The sequence below is a fragment of the Pagrus major genome, chromosome 23 (assembly GCF_040436345.1).
Source record: "Pagrus major chromosome 23, Pma_NU_1.0".
In the NCBI taxonomy this organism is placed as follows: Eukaryota; Metazoa; Chordata; class Actinopteri; order Spariformes; family Sparidae; genus Pagrus; species Pagrus major.
In genome coordinates, this window is record NC_133237.1 from 5,799,292 (window position 1) to 5,816,169 (window position 16,878).

Below are 16,878 nucleotides of genomic sequence, written 5' to 3' on the forward strand. Positions count from 1 at the left end.
GTGAAAATGTGAGTCAAGTCTTTTATTCAAGTGTATAAAAGTTGAGACAAATTTGTAAAGATTCATTAAAATATCATTTTTAATTCAGGAAACACTTTCTACTGTAGGAAATTACTACTGCAGAATTAAAAATCTTGCTAAATAAAACCAAAGCTATCTGCATATGATGAAACCAGTCGGATTAGTACGTCTGACTCTGTCACCTTTAAACCGTTTACCTTGGTATCCAAAAGCGAGACTTTATTTCATATTGAACCATGAGGTTCATTTTAAGACTCGAGAGTGACAATGAATGAGACCAATGTGATTTTGATTATTGAAATTTATTCTTAAATGACAACAATAAATCCACTGACCACATTTAATACACTCACATATTTGAACATTCCTGCTAAAAAGTAGTTAGAAATTTTGAATGTAGATAAATCTGTTAGAGATAACAAAGGCTTCACCCACTGTGGGCTCTTCAAATGCACCCAAGCTTACTTTCATTAGTCGTTATGGCTCTTGAATGTACAGTAAGGCTAGGCACTTTAAATGGTGAAGACCTGCCTGTGATGGTAGTCGACTGCTCGATAACCCCCCGAACAAAAAATGACAAATTATAGCTCACTGTAAGTGTGGTAAGCAGGTCTGTCAAGCTTTGGATCTGTCCACATGTCAAAGCAGTGTGCAAAGGGCTGTAGTCAGCCAGATACTCAAGATCTTAAGGGTGAAGGGTTGTGTCTTTCTTTAGCTTTCTCAAAACCAAGAGCACATGAACAAACATGTCAAGAATGACATGTTATCATAAAACCATATAAGTTTCAGAAAAAGAAAAAAAAAAAAGAATTAGCATGGTCAGCTAACTAGCTTGCTATTAACTACAGTTGTAAGTTAAAGAAGTTACAAACATGAAAGGAACAGTTCAACCAAAAATGAAAATTCAGTCATTATCTACTCATCCCCATGCCGATGGAGTGTCTGGTCAAGTTTTGTACTCCACAAAACATTTCTGGAATGACTGAATTTTCGTTTTTGGGTAAACTGTTCCTTTAAATGACTATTCAACTGTTATAGAAAACTGCATATTTTCTGTGTGAGAAAGGAAGCCTGACATGGGCGTGGGGATTAGGAGATTGTATTGTCAATTTAAGTAATTATTTACCTTGTTCTTCACTAGGTGAACATTGTTAGTGAAGATGGGCTACAAAGAGATGTACTCAAGGATCTTAACACAATTGAAACCAATGAAAACAAGACACTGACGGCTGATGTGTTTTGTGGCCCCAAATCCCTGTGTATGCGTGTATATATGCATGTGTGTGTGGGTCATTTCATGTTTCCCACTCTCCTCTAGCCCTTTCTCTTTTTAAGCATCTCCAGATACATGCCAATGGACTTCTGAATGGAGTCTTTGGTGATGAACGTGACAAAGTTTTGGATGTCAGCCTCTCTGTTGGACGTCAGCTTGTCGATAGTTGGCTTCCTCATCATCGACTTGGTGATCTGTCTGGCGTGGGCTGGGAAGTGAAAAGATGGACAGAACCAAGGCATCATATTCTGACCTTTAAATTCAAACTGACATTAAAATTCAGTTTTGCTCAGAAATCAGTACATATTAAGTGTATGTTTTCACTTGTGTACTTATTCGGTCTAAACTGTAATAACCAGAAATAACCAACTATTTCATTGTTGCAGTATCTGTGTGGACAGACACTTAAAATAGTTTATATCATCACTTCAATCCTAACAGTCACACAGGTTGTTATCAGTTGCTTAGTCCGTGTTTATTGCGGGGAACAGATGTAGGCAGGAAGTTTGCATAAAGGTTACTCCAATAACCATGAAGGAGAGGGAAAGTGACACAGAGCGAGCAATTACAAACAGGAGAAGGACTCTGAACCAGTCGAGGCAAAACGAGGAGTTCGTACCTACAAGAGGGGCTACTTCTGCCACGTGGACTTGGTTTGAGTATGAAGACAGAGAAAGATGGTGACAGTGTTTCCCACAGAATGGCCATTTACTTGTGGTTGGAGTGACAAAGTGTCTTATGTCTTAAGTGTCCATATAGTATGCATCTTAATGAGATCATTTATGGTACGCTTTGACATGAACCTTCTATTTTTAAATGTATTTTGTAGAGTGTAATGTACCTGGAATAGCCAACCACTTGGTCATTGTCTGTGTGGCTGTGGTGAGGACCTGGTCTTCAGGTACCAGTTGGTCCACCAATCCTATCTTCAAGGCCTCTGAAGGAGTGTAGAGCAGCCCCAACTCCAGAGCCATCTCTGTGTTTCGGTGGCCCACTGTGTTTGCCATGGTGTCCTTAAACCTGCAGACAGCAGTAAGTTGTTAGTTGTTTGATTTACTGTAAAGATATAGAAGTATAACAGATATCGAAATTAAGCCATAGAGATTACTGTAAATACTAACACTATCATTATCATGAACATAACCACAAGAGTAATTTGTTCGTAACACCTTACCAAAAAGGTGCTACAATGCCAAGCTGCGTCTCATTAAGGCCGATGCTGTAACGAGGGTTGTCCGCCATTATCCTGTAGTCACATGTGAGGGACATCAGACAGCCACCTGCAGGACTGGAACCCTGTGGAAGCAGCGATGAGGTAGGCCAAAGGCTCATCTGCAATACATTTGATTTTCTTACTTTTCTGTTTGTGTTTTATACGTACATTGATTGCAGCTATAACGACCATGCTGGAGCTGTAGAGCTTCAGCCACATCTCCTGAACGGCTCTCCAGAACTCTGCACAGCTCTCTGGACTCTTCTGGTACATCTCCATGATGTCCAGCCCGGCTGAGAAAACCCTGGGCTGGCTCTGGATTGAAGCATTGAAACATTAAGGAACATTTCCTACAATGAAATTGGCACTTTCTATAATGCACTTCAACTACCTACTAATATAAAAACAACACCAAAAGGCAAATCTTTAATTCCCCGCACTTAGTCTCTACTGCTGTAAACAATTAGGTTATACTGTACCGAGGTGATGATGAGGCCTCGGCAGCTCTTATCCAGCTCCAGCTTCTCTGTGGCGATGCAGAACTCTGTGAGGAAATCTAAACTGAGGCTGTTGACCGGCGGACTCTGCAGCCGCATCACCGCCACACCTGCAGAGACACAGAGACCACATTCTTTTACCTGAAACCTCTGAGATAAATTCTCTAGTGATTCATCAAAAAAATGAAGTAACAAATAAATCAAATATTTATGCAGGCTGCCAGGATTCAAAACAATGTTTCTTCAGCTCCATCTGTTACCCAACTTGCTACTCTGTAGTCACCTGCTATGAGGAGAAAACGCCTCAACTCATGTCAGCGGGATGAGATTTTTTCAATACAAGAAACTTAAAAGAACCCCTCAATGTTATGGGCTCCATGTGTGAAAAGGGGCTTTAAAATAAAACACGGACATATTGATAACAGAAAACACAAGAAAGAGTGGGTGGGCACAATCTTTACCGGTGCTCTGGTCGAAATCCACTTTGATCTTAGATGAGGTAGAGTTGTTCCTCTGCTGAGCGATGAGGACAGGAGACACACACACTCTGCCATGACTGCTGCAGGAAGACCGCTGTGAAAGAAAAGCTGCACGCGCACACACACACACACACACACACACACACACACACACACACACACACACACACATACATACATACACACAGTGTTAGTGTCTGTGAGGAAGTCAGTTTAAAGATTAGCACGAATCTGTGAAAATAACATAGCATTACAGTCGTACTGTTACAATATCTAATGTGTTTTTAACACTTTAAACTTTTTGAAATCCATTTGCCCGTAAAATAAATACATTTAAAAATGTGCTACTTTGGCTCTGATGCAGCATGCAGTCTGCAAATTGACTAGTAATTAAAATAAATGTAGTGGAGTGGAAGTATAAAGTAGCAGAACATGAAAATACTCAAATTCAGTACAAGTACCTCAAAATTGTACTTAGGTACATTTATGTATTTCAATGTAATCGCTGCTAAGTATGTATGTTCACAACAGGAAAACCCCTACATGTGCCTTATTATTCCATTAAACAATACTTTCAATCATACAGTACTGTACATTAGGGCTGACTCTATCATATTATTGATTACTTACTCGCTCAATTGTTTGTTCTATCTCCCAAAGACAGGCCTAAGCTCAAACTCTAAATACTGTGACTGAAAAATAAAAATCTAATTGTTGAAATATCTGCCTAGAATTGTTCGGACTACTCATTGCAGCTATAGTGTGGGATACATATGACAATAACAATAACTCCAAAACATGTCTGAGAGGATGTGTTGAAGATCTTCTCTCAGCCAAACTCTGCTCATTATAAGAGCATTTTACTGATGTTCATCAAATCAAGGGACACAAATCAGTTTGGGCACTCTGGTCTGAATTATTCTTTCACGCCTGCATTTTTATATCAATTTATCAATAAAATGACCTGTTGTGACCACGTGAGGTAACTACAGGTACACCAGCAGATATAACTTTATGAGAGTTATGTATAAATGTCTGTTAGCTGAAGTTGAGAGTGTCCTGTGACCTTTGGTCCACTTTCTGCAGAGCACAGCTGAGCTAACAAAGCTAACAGCCGGAGACGAGCTGACAAGTGTTACAGTTCACACACTCTGTTAGAATAATTGTCAAAAATCAGCACGTACATCAAAATTATTTTTAACAATGTACCCACACACGCACACAAACCTGACAAGCCACACTTGCTCCTCACTGCAGCTCTCAGCGCCATTGTTTTCTTGCTCAGACCCTCAGACCACGGCTGGAGACTGGGAACACTGGACCGGTGAGCTTCTTCCTCTGTTTGTCATTGGTCACCAGCGTTTTAGAAGCACCAGCGCCACCTTCCGCTTCGGAGTGGGAGGCAGAAATGGTACCATCATGAGAAGATGATTTATTGCAGAGAAGAGGCGTGTGAGGGGGAGGAGAAGGAGTTGGGGGGTAGAGAAATATTGCTTATAAATGTTTCAAAAAGTGTGCCTGATTTCATGTTCATACCAGGTGCAGAGAGGGTCATTATGATATAAAAAGCCTGCTTCTCTGAGTTCTTCTTTCACCTGTCTTCGTTACTGTTTAGGTTGTGTTGGTGTAAATTGTCTCTCAGTGCAGATCTCCTTTAAAAATCCACCTTTTTCTTTCCCTTCAGACCTACATGTGCAAGACCATGAGCTGCACAGGACAGATCGGTAGTGCAGTGCAGGAAGTTTCGAGTTATTAATACAATTCTGTTGATAAATCAGAATTCAGTTAGTTCACTACATTTATTTGACACCTGTAGCTTCCAGTCTTTTGTCTTGTGAGCTTTTATATAAAATCAGTGTCTAGTTAGGGTCTTGTCACTCTTCCCATATCTATGAGTTGTTAGCAGTTCTACAAAAGAGACGTCCCATCTCCCATTTAAACTTCTTACATATAGTTTCAAGTGTTCATGTCCCCAAAAAGGTCAATTATTCAAGATTTCATAAAAAGAGACTAGAGAAAAGCTCTTTATACAAACAAACATTTGTATATAGGAACTTTACTTTTTTGCTTCTTGTCACCCCCACTGAGGCCTGAATGAAAGCAAAACTATACAGTGCCAACATTTTGCAGCAAAATCAATTAATTCCAAAGGAGACCTCACCATCAGAGTATCGGCTCAAGAAGGCAAAATTAAGCGCGAATGTCCCATAGTTCAGCTTGGGTAAGGAGACATAAAGCCGGAGAGTCCAAACAATGTAACTTATTGTTCCGTTAGCAATCGAGCTACACTAATGAGGTGACACGTTTGCTAATTGACCGTTGGCGCGCTCGTTAAATCAAAGAGCTTTATTTTCATTGACCAAAATAGTATACAATAAACAAAATGCCTGGGGGAAGTAAACACAAAAGTAGGGAGAATATCAAAAGACGCTCCAGAAGCTTTTGTGACTGATTAGTGCTAGTCCAGTTGGTCTGGCTTGCAAATTTACAGTTGAGCAGTTGAGCCGTGTCCCCCTGGCTGTTGTCACTGTATCACAAACTTTCCACCCCCCGGATGTAAGCAGTAAAGTGTGTAAGCAGTAAAACGCTGCTTACACACTGATTCTTCAATCAGTGGAGTGCTTTAACTTTTTGATATTACTGCCTTACTTTAACTTGAAGGTGCTATATTATGTTAATTTTCAAGTCTACGAGAAAGTGTTTACATGCTTTAATTTTGAAAAAGCACTCTCTTTTCTCATACTGTCCTGCTTCAGTGCCTCTATTCATCCTCTATCTGAACGCTCTGTTTCAGTGTCACTTGAAGGTCCCACTCACGAAAAGCCCAGTCTGCTCTGATTGGTCATCTCTCACAGGCCTGAGCAGGCACCACCCATCACGTTTCTACATCACCCCTTCTGGTGTATTTCACAACCGTAGTTGGCCTTGGGGGTGAGGCTGAGGGCAGTGATTGTACAGTAGTGGCAACTCAACTTTACTGTAAGTTCTGACGGCTCATTTAAAGGCACAGTTTCTGAAAACTAGCCATGTGCATTTCTCCGCAGATTGTTTGTTTTGTTACTTTCATAGTATTTACGTATATAGCACCTAGATCTGCTTTACAATCAAATAAGATGTGGAAAGCTCACTTTAATGGGATATTGACATACATATGGGACGTTGACAGGTCCAGTGGGAAAGATTTAGGGGTGTCTAGCTGTGAGGTTGCCAGGTTGCACTCTGAGTTTGTCTGCTCTGAGCTGCTGTAGAAACATGGTAGTGCAACATCGTGGACGCTATGGAAGAGGGCCAACTACCACTGTAGAAAAGGCTCATTCTAAGGCAAACAAAACACAACAATTCCCACTTTTAAACCTCATGTAAACAGATTATAAATATTATATCATTAATTTATGAATATCGTAGGTTATTCAATTTCTGCCAATACAGCTCCCTAAATCCTACACACTGCTCCTTTAAGTAAAGGATCTGAATCCTCCACATCTGCCTATTGCCATACTGTATATTAGAGAACGAATGAAACAGCATTTTGAGGGTTTCACAATATTGTGTTTTTGAAACTATTACAATATGGAAGTTAGTTAGCAAAGCAAAAAGTAATGAAAAAGTCATTTTATAGGAACTACTGATCTGCTGGTAAACATCTATTCCTAGAAGGTGGCAGTAGACAGTAGAGAGCACAAGATGAGAGAGAGAAAGCAATGAGAGTGGAGAGTGAGCGAGGGGAGAAATAGATGTGTGTGTGTGGTGTGTGTAAGTCACGGCCAAAGCATTAGTGTGTGACCGCTGCAGAGATACACCAGGCACCGAAGCTCCTCTCAATCTGTGAGTACATTATTTTACCTTATTCAAAGTTTGTGTGTGTGTGAGTGTGTGTTTGTGTACGAGTGTAACCTTTTGAAGCAGTTTTACGTACAGATTGCTTTTTGGGTGGATGCAAAAACAACAATTTGACTTTTTAATTGGCTCATCTTCATTCTCAGCGTCTCTATGGTTGTGTTGACATTAAAGATGTATGTATATGTGTACAGCCATTTTCTCAGTGTTAATAAAAGTTTTTATTTTAGGGATAGTGAACTAATAAGTAACATCAGCATAACATAAACAGTGACATGTTGTGTTTATTTAAACCCTGAGTTCAACTGTCTCAAAGAATACCTCGTCTATGCATATCCATTCAGAGTATACTTTATGTAAAATGCAATGTGTGATTTCTTTTAAATGTTTATTTCTTTCTGTTGTTCTAACCAGGCAGATCTTTTACACCCTGACCGTCCCCTTCAGTGTTAGCTGTGATCGAGCGCCATAGGAAATCCATCAGTGTGCGTCACCTCTGCGCCCTGTAACCTGGGACACACACCTCTCCCCTGCTGGTTTTTCCCTCTTTCACTTTTTTCTGTCGGGGCACATCCTGCATCATCATGGATTTTTGGGAGTCGGGAGACGTGGGCAGTGGCTGTGAAGATGAAAACTGTAGTCTTGCATCGGGCTTCGCGGAAAACTGCTCTAACCAAGATTGCCAATGGGAACCTGAACCTGATTTTGGATTGATTGAGTTAGGTGGGTAAAAAAGTGTCAAAGTCAAACGAGTCAAAAAAGTACTATTGCATGATGTTTTGAATTGAAAAATTCACAAAGTTGGGCTGCAACCGATATATTGACTCCCATCCACTTGACCTTTATCTTGCTTGACCGATGGACAGTGTGGTATCGGGACAGTGTAATTCAAAACTTGCTACTAATAGATTTTTTTCCCTTTTCCATTGATATTAAAAGAATAATTCAACATTTTTAAAATATGCCTATTTGATATTAAAGGATATTACTATATGCGCTCAGGAACACAATAAAGTTTAATATTTAACTGTAAAATAGCCTCCCTTCCTTATTATCGGTATCGGCCCCAAACACTGAGAATCGGTCGGTCTCTAGAAATTGTTGTGCTGCAGTTACAGTACAAAAAAATATGATAAAAAACAACAATTAGATGCAAATCCCAATATTACATATGCAGATAATATGTCATTAAGGATTGGATAGATGTTTTTAGATTTCACATGAACTAGTAAGATTTAGAGGTACCACTATAGATTATTTTTTTTACCTTTTCGCATAGTCAGGCTAGCTGTTTCCTGCTGTTTCCAGTCTTTGCGCTAAGCTAAGTTAAATAGCTGCTGTCAGTAGCTGCATATTTATTGTACAAATGAGAGTGATATGAATCTTCTCATCTAACTCTCAGGAAGGAAACAAATGAGCGGATTTCTCAAAATGTCGAACTGCACCTTTAAATTATCAGGCTAGTGGTTCTAGTAAATTCTAGTAGATAGTGCAGTAAATTTCAACATTTTTCATTCCTTAATTTGTATTTTTGGCTGACAATGTGTATAGTTGTGAAATAAATACTAAGTGGTTCTGATCAAAACATATCAATGTTTCATATTCTAGTGTGTGTGACTGTCATTTACATTCTATTGATGCTCTTCGGCCTTCTGGGAAACATACTTACCATTCTGGTGGTTTGGCTCCGACCTCACATGAGAAGCTCTACCTACCTCTACCTGAGCAGCATGGCTGTTAGTGATCTGCTGATACTGCTACTGCTGCCTCTGGATGTATATAAGGTACACACACACACATACAAAAAGGTGTACTGTTTTTCATGCATGCATGTTACACTGATTTCAAATGTGATCTGACAAGCTATCGATGTTTGGGCTCAGGGTGCGGTCACAGCAGAAATTGCCATTGATGTGAATGTAGAAGGTGTGGAATTAAGCATTGTGGTGAGGACCCAAATGCAGAAACAAAGGCAGGTGGGTGGAACAACAAAAAACCTTCGTATCCTTGCCCTGCGGGGAATCTCTGCTGCCAAATCAAGTTTTCTTCTATTACACTCAAGGGTCGTGTCATAGCCAGAGTGTTCTTAGATCATCCTTCTATCATTTCCTCTGCACAGTCGCAATGGAAGATCAAATTATACCTTGTGCGTGAGTAAACACAAAATATTGTATGGTTTTAGAATTCTTTATTTCTCTTATTTTTACCTGAAAAAATCAGTTGCGAGCAAGTTGTGAATGTTTCTGTGATTCTGTACAGCTGTGTCAAACCCATACATGCTTGTTGCTTTTTTTTATATTTCACTGAATGAATGAGAACCCTGACCTGCTAGTGCTAGAGGATGACACAATTCTTCGGTGTTGATCCTCAGGAGGCATTGAATATCTGTCACTAATTTTTAAATTGGACTAACACTGCGATCCCTGGAGCCACTCTGCTGTGTGACATGTGTGTATTCAGAGCGCTGATGTAACCTAAGCAGCAGGACTGGACAATACACTGCACGAAATTAGTCTGTAATATTGGGATATGGTTATATGCATGTGCATGTATTTGCAATAAAAGGCAAATGAAATGCATTATTTTTGAAATCATTGTTGTGTCTCTCCCAGCTCTGGAGGCCCACATCCTGGCCCTTGGGAGACCTTGTCTGTAAGCTGACGATGTTCCTCTCAGAGTGCGGCACCTTCTGCACCATCCTCCACATCACCTTTCTCTCCCTGGAGAGGTACCTGGCGGTCTGCTGGCCAATCGCTGCCAAGACCTTATTGACACGGCGCAGAACCAGGGCTCTCATTGGCTGCCTCTGGCTGGGTGCGGTCGTCAGTGCAGCGCCGGTGTTGGTCATGGTTCGAGTGGAGGAAGTTGGGGGAGAGGAGCTAGGGCTGGGTGGGTGGAGGGAGGATGGAGGGTGGACAAGCAGGGAAGGAGAACAGGGAGGATTTATGATGGATGGAAGGGAAAGAGGAAGTGGACATGTGGTCGCAACGGATGGAGGACTAAAGGAAATACATTCGGAAGAAAAAGAGAAAAAGTGGATTGGAGAGAAAGAGGAGAGGAGAGAAAGAATAGATGACAGAAAAAAAGGAGATGAGGGAGGAGGTGAGGAAGAAGAAGAAAAAAAAGAAGTTGAGGGAGAGCGGCAAAATAAAATGAAAGAAGATGAGGGAGGAGGAAGGGAAGACGGTGTTGATGAAGGTCACGGCAGAGAGTTTTACACTAGAGAGTGCCGCGTTACGGACTACGCTTTCTCCTCTGGCCTGCTGTCAGCCATGACGATTGTCTCCAACCTGTACTTCCTGGTACCCTTCTGCATCCTGGGCCTGGTCTACAGCCTGATCGGACGGACACTGTGGCTTCGTCCACAAAGCAGCCGTAGAGACCAGAGTCACCGGCAAACTGTCAAAATGCTGGGTGAGAGACACACACACTCTCCACCACACACCCAGAGGCACTTCCTTTATTTTTTAGCAAAAAACACATAGAAACAAGTGTTTATATAGAGGTTAGTTTTGACTAGCCATGCTAATTGAACTCAGTAACAAACCTAGCGGGTGGTGGTTATTTACCTGGGTGGGCTTCTGCTGTCTATCATGTTGTTGTCTAACTTTTGGTGCATGAAGCCTCGATTCTACAGCTGTAAAAGACATAGACAGGGGGTGGTGATAGCCTACAGTTTAGCCATCTTGCTATTGACCTCTCCTTTATTGTCCCCATCTACTAGACTGGAGCAGCGCTAAAATTGTATATGTAACCTGTACAAGTAGCAACATTATGTTGAAATCTGCATTTTGTATGATTTGATGCCCCCCACAGTTTCTGAGTGCAACACCACTGTTGTAAATACAAATCCCAGGTCTGTAACAGTTGTCAGGCGTAATGTAGATGCTAACTACAAACAAAACACATTTTGTCATAACAGTGTTATGTGTTGACAACTTGTATCTTGAAGTAAACATGTATGTAACGCTGTGATCCTACCCTCTCAATGAAGTTACATAGTGCAGAAACAAGTGATGGGGGGTGGAGTGACTGAGACAGAGGCACCATTCACCCTATTACAAGACGCTGCACCATCAAAATGATTTTGAAGCTGTTACTTTTAAGTAAAAAAGTTACATAATGTTGCTTTAAAGACATGCACACATGAACAAACAAGGTAATAACTACATTTACAAAGGATTGACACCTGAGTTTGCCTCCCCTAAAACTGTTATTTAACTCAAGTTTTGTTAGCTCATGCTACAGGTAGCTGTTTGGCTGCTTAGGATGGTGCAGTGACTTCCTGGTAAAACAGTTGATTGGTTGTGATAGACAGTGCTGCAGATGATTCTGAGCGAGCAGTTTAAACATTACTGAAGTCTTTACATTTCTTTAGTTTGAGGTTTTAATGATCCAGTTTCAGATATAAATGATTCTGATGTCTGCCCACCTGTTTTCTCTCTCCACCCTGCCCCTCTGTCCCTTCACCTCCTCCAGGAGTGATTGTCTTGGCGTTTGTCTTGTGCTGGCTGCCCTTCCATGTGGGCCGGACTATTTTTTTTTTTACCCACGATGCTTCTTTTTTATACTCTCTGTCCCAGTACTTCAATCTGGTTTCCTCTGTCCTGTTCTACCTCAGCGCTGCAATCAATCCCTTATTGTACAACCTGATGTCGGCCAGATATAGACACGCTGTACACAGCCTGATTCACACACAGTCACACACACAGTCTCATCGCCTACGCACACTTACAGCACACCAGTCCACCACCACTTTGTCAGGCCAAACACGGCACATATGAATAGACACACACACTGCATGCAAGAAACAAACAAACAATCAAGCAAACACAAACGCGGCCTCTGTTTAAATCTTGATTGGTTTATAATTAAACAAGTGGTTATTGTAAAAAGCTGCTTCACTGCTGTTTTACAAACATCAATGATGCAGACAGCATCAGAAAATATGATTAGATATTCATTTTTGACAATTTATTACATGACCACTGCACTCAGCACTCACTAAAGGTTGTCTAACTATCAACCACACTGTAGCGATGAGTCTCAAAGGTGCACTATGTAGTTTTTTTGGGGAAAAAATATATCATCAAAATGATGACTGATTGGATATACAAATAATCAGAGGACAACACGATTTCATGCTGTTTTACTTTGTTTACACTAATGGTGTTCCCTTCTCAGGATGACTTGTTTATTCAGTTATGGAAATACGTTCATCCAGAGTTTGTATTATTGCCTTATTATTACAAAAATACTTTTTAGAGTTTGATTTACATAGAACTACATAGTTCACCTTTAACAAAGTCAGCAGGCAGCCAGGGATAGCTTCCACAGGCTCACCGGCTAACAAACACTTAGCCTACCATCTAACTAAGGTACATGAACGAATCTGGCAAACACCCAAAGCTCCCAAGAAGTCTGTTTTGGTATTCTTCTGCGTATGGTCTGTCGTTCGGCTTGTACAGGAAGTGTCAAGGGCACCGAGTAAGTACGAGAGCTGGTATAAGCAGCAGCTTTTGACTGGCAGTTAGTTTGATAACATACTGTATCAAAGCCAGCAGGAGAGGACATCTGGTTGTGAGCATAAGGCTATTTCCTGGAGTCAGTTTGTACCACTGTATATCCAGTACGTAATAAACTTGCAAAGGTATCAGTAGAAAAGAATAATTGGTTCATTTTCTGCCATCTCTAACTTAGATTGCTGAAGTCTCATAGATTAAACTTACCTAAAAATGTATTTTTGTAGATGGAGCACTGTTGAATGATTACAGCGACCAGTGACTCTCTCAGTGTATACACGTGAATATTTTACTAGGATTAGTACGAAATCCAGCCAAACTGTTTCTATAAACATGCAGCATTTGAGACTTTACTCTAGTTAATTTAGCTCATTGAGGATCTTATGTCTCAATGTTTTTAAACTAGGGCTAACTGACTGAAAATACTTTTCACAATATGTATATTTATAATGATGGAAATGTATGTGTACGTATCTTTATTATGGTAACACCGGCCTGCTAAAAATATATCCTCACCTTCCACAGATGCACACACTCACACACGTACACACACACACACACACACACACACACACACACACACACACACGAAATAGGGCTATCATTTTGATTCATGTAGTTTCATACAGGCTGATGTGTTTTATGTAATATATATAAGATAATGTGTCCTGATGTGTCAGATACTGATATAAACGCCTTTATTTGATTCACACTTGAGGTTTTATCACCTTTGTGGAGGAGGTTATGTTTTCACCCATGTTCGTCCCTCTGTGTGTCAGGAGGAAACACGTCACAATGGATTACCTGAAGTCTGGTGGACAGACTGGCTTCAGGCTTAGAGACAATTGATTTGATTGTGTCAGTAATTCGTGTCCATTTTGGACATGATGTCTTTTTTTTTTTTAAACTTTGTGTACATGAAGTAAAAAATGAATTCCATATCAGTATGAAAAATGTTCAAAATGTAAAAAATGATCAGTAATTTACTCTCTTTTCACTTAATTTTATTTCTAGTGTCTCACGTCTTGGTTTGTTGATAATATGGCTCATACTATATTAACTGGTATGACTGTTATCGTAGTACATTTTGTAAAATGCAAGTGTTTGCCATATATATATATTTTTTTGTTTTGCATGTATATGAAGCATTCCCTGTGATCAATATCAATATAGTTATCTGTCAAGTATTGTTTCGTATACTGTAAGATACACAGTATATGGTTTCTGTGCATTTTTGGCTATGTTCATTTGTTTATGCATTATAGACCTTGCTTGCTATGTATTTATGTGAAATAATACCAATTTACCAAATGCTTTGCATTGCCTCACATTTTCTGTTAAAAGTTGCACTTGAACACACCGAAGAGAGAGATATATGACACATACAAAACAAATGTCATTCGTAGTTGCAATGGCACCTCTTCATATTTAAAATATTTTAAAAGAAGTTTAGCTGTTTCACGTTTGGAGAGATACCAACAGTAATAGTATAGCTGAGAGATTGTAGAGCATTCTCACTTTTCACCAGGTAGACCTGGAGTTTAAAACCAATTTAGCATTCATAATAGGTATGAGCAAGTACCCCATTATCTGTATCTGTAACTGTTCAACCAACTAAATTATCTGTCTGCGTATTGATATGAGTTTGTTTAGAAGTTGCTATATTAATTCTTTCTTGGAAAACTTTTTACCGAAAGCCTCAGAAATGAGCCTCAGATTAATGTTTTTGAACAGATGAGTAAGAGAACTACTTACAGAGCAAGACTTTTACTATACTTGAAACTTCAGTCAGCTACCCAGTAATCAAGTGTCTGTTTGACAACAGGGAATCCAGTAAAGACGTTTACAGAGTTTAGCTGCTGTTAGACAGTGTTACAAGTTGGCTCTTGCTTGTAACAAAAGAGGAAACTCACACAAAAATTACCTTGAGGGGCTTTAATTTGGTTGAACTACAAATTAACAAAATGTGGAAATCAGTATCAGTAGTATCAGGAATGTATGGGTGAGTGTTTCACGCTGTGTGTGCAAAAGTAAGAATCAGCAAATAATATACATGTGGAGAGCTGGAATTTCCATGAGGTCTGGCATGGTGAAAGAGAATGAACCAGAGTATGGTCGGCAGCAGTCTTAAATGCAGGATAGTCTCTCCCTACCTGACCATTTTTACAGGAAGTTTGTGTAACTTAGCCCTCCATTTCATGGGGACTTAATGACCCATGTGCACCTCCTGTAAACCTGTTAACTTTATGAGAAACTCATGTAAAACCGTGCATACAGAAATACACTCTGGGTGTGGGTGTATCCAAAAAAGTATTTGTACTTACATTTTTTATAAAACATTTTAACCAATTAAACATAAATGTAAACTATGTTTTGGTGGTGGAGATGGTTAAACGTTTTACATTTTACATGGTTTCACATGGTTTAACATGTAATTCCATAGATTTCACAAGTAGTCCCATACGTTTCACCTAGGAATTTACATGAGTTCAACATGGGTAATTAGATGGGTCTCATGTGGTACCACATTTCAAAAATTATTTCCACACGTGCTCTATATGACCAAGGCTTCTGGGCTCTCTCTCAATCTTAATATGTGTGAATTATTACCAGTGATTAACTGTATCGTGACTCGGGTTTGTAATATTCCTGTGAGACACTGTGTTACATATCTTGGGGTCTATATTGCTAAAGAAAGGAAATCAAGAGGAACTCACGTCAATCATTGAAAAGAGCCAAAAGGTTCTGAACCACTGGCCACAAAGAGACTCGTCTCTGAAGGGCAGAGTTCTGCTCACCAAGGAAGGAGGTATGTTTCGTCCCACCTGTGCTGTCATTATACATCTACTCCCACAGCAATGTTTTAAGAGTACTTTTGTTGGTAATATTGACTGGAAAAAAATATGGAGATTCCTTCTAACAAATAAAGCCATATGTTTGATATTTTTAGGTGACATTTTGTACGTGTACAAGTCATTTCAAATGGCACTGTAAGCAACGTATTTGTTTATACAGAAAGAAACGATGCAGATAAGAATATTTATGTTTCTTGTAAACGCACTGCGTTGAATGTTGTCACTGCTGTTGTCAGCCATATTTCATCAGTGTCCATGTAAGGTAGTAGGTGAATACAAAATAATCAAATATGTTATATTACTGCATCATTTATATTTTTATAAATTAGTTAATTATTTTGACACTTTCACTGGCCGTAATATCACATTCAGTGGTTCACAATTTTAATTTAAAGCAATGAACGATAGAAGTTTTATTGCATATTTACAGTCAATATTTATTGCAACAAGCAAGCAAAGCAAATTAAACAGAAAACAATTAAAACAATTAAAACAACTAAAGCAACTAAAACAATCAAAACAATTAAAAACAATTAAAACAATTAAAACAACTATAACAACTAAAACAATCAAAACAATTTAAACAACTATAACAACTAAACAATTAAAACAATTAAAAACAACTAAAACAACTATAACAACTAAAACAATTAAAAACAATTAAAACAATTAAAAACAATTAAAAACAACCAAAACAACTATAACAACTAAAACAACTAAAACAATTAAAACGATTAAAAACAATTACAAAAATTAAAACGATTCAAACAACTAAAAAATTAAAAACAACTAAAAACAACTAAAACAACTATAACAACTATAACAACTAAAACAATTAAAACGATTAAAAACAATTACAAAAATTAAAACGATTCAAACAACTAAAAAATTAAAAACAACTAAAAACAACTAAAACAACTATAACAACTATAACAACTAAAACAATTAAAACAATTAAAACAACTAAAACAATTAAAAAAATTAAAAACAACTAAAACAACTATAACAACTAAAACAATTAAAACAACTAAAAACTATTAAAAACAACTAAAACAACTATAACAACTAAAACAATTAAAACAACTAAAAACTATTAAAAACAACTAAAACTATTAAAACAAGTGCTTGCTGTTTTACGCAAGTTTCTCCTCTTGGTTTGGAGAGAGGAGGTGACAGTATCG

General features: G+C 38.9%; 2 protein-coding genes across 2 annotated transcripts; one reads left to right on the forward strand and one right to left on the reverse strand.

Moving 5' to 3' along the window:
* Positions 1 to 304: 304 nt before the first annotated feature.
* Positions 305 to 4,807, reverse strand: eci1 (enoyl-CoA delta isomerase 1). The gene is made up of 7 exons (XM_073493694.1): positions 4,711 to 4,807; positions 3,466 to 3,591; positions 2,987 to 3,114; positions 2,676 to 2,822; positions 2,469 to 2,590; positions 2,136 to 2,314; positions 305 to 1,502 (listed from the first exon to the last, which is right to left on the reverse strand). The coding sequence occupies exons 1-7, from the start codon at positions 4,751 to 4,753 to the stop codon at positions 1,336 to 1,338; spliced, it is 912 nt and encodes a 303-aa protein (XP_073349795.1). The 5' UTR covers positions 4,754 to 4,807; the 3' UTR covers positions 305 to 1,335.
* A 3,097-nt stretch (positions 4,808 to 7,904) lies between these two features.
* On the forward strand, positions 7,905 to 13,681 carry LOC141019218 (growth hormone secretagogue receptor type 1-like). Its single transcript, XM_073494072.1, has 5 exons — positions 7,905 to 8,043; positions 8,929 to 9,104; positions 9,933 to 10,734; positions 11,800 to 11,996; positions 13,622 to 13,681. The coding sequence occupies exons 1-5, from the start codon at positions 7,905 to 7,907 to the stop codon at positions 13,679 to 13,681; spliced, it is 1,374 nt and encodes a 457-aa protein (XP_073350173.1).
* The last annotated feature ends 3,197 nt before the right edge of the window (positions 13,682 to 16,878 follow it).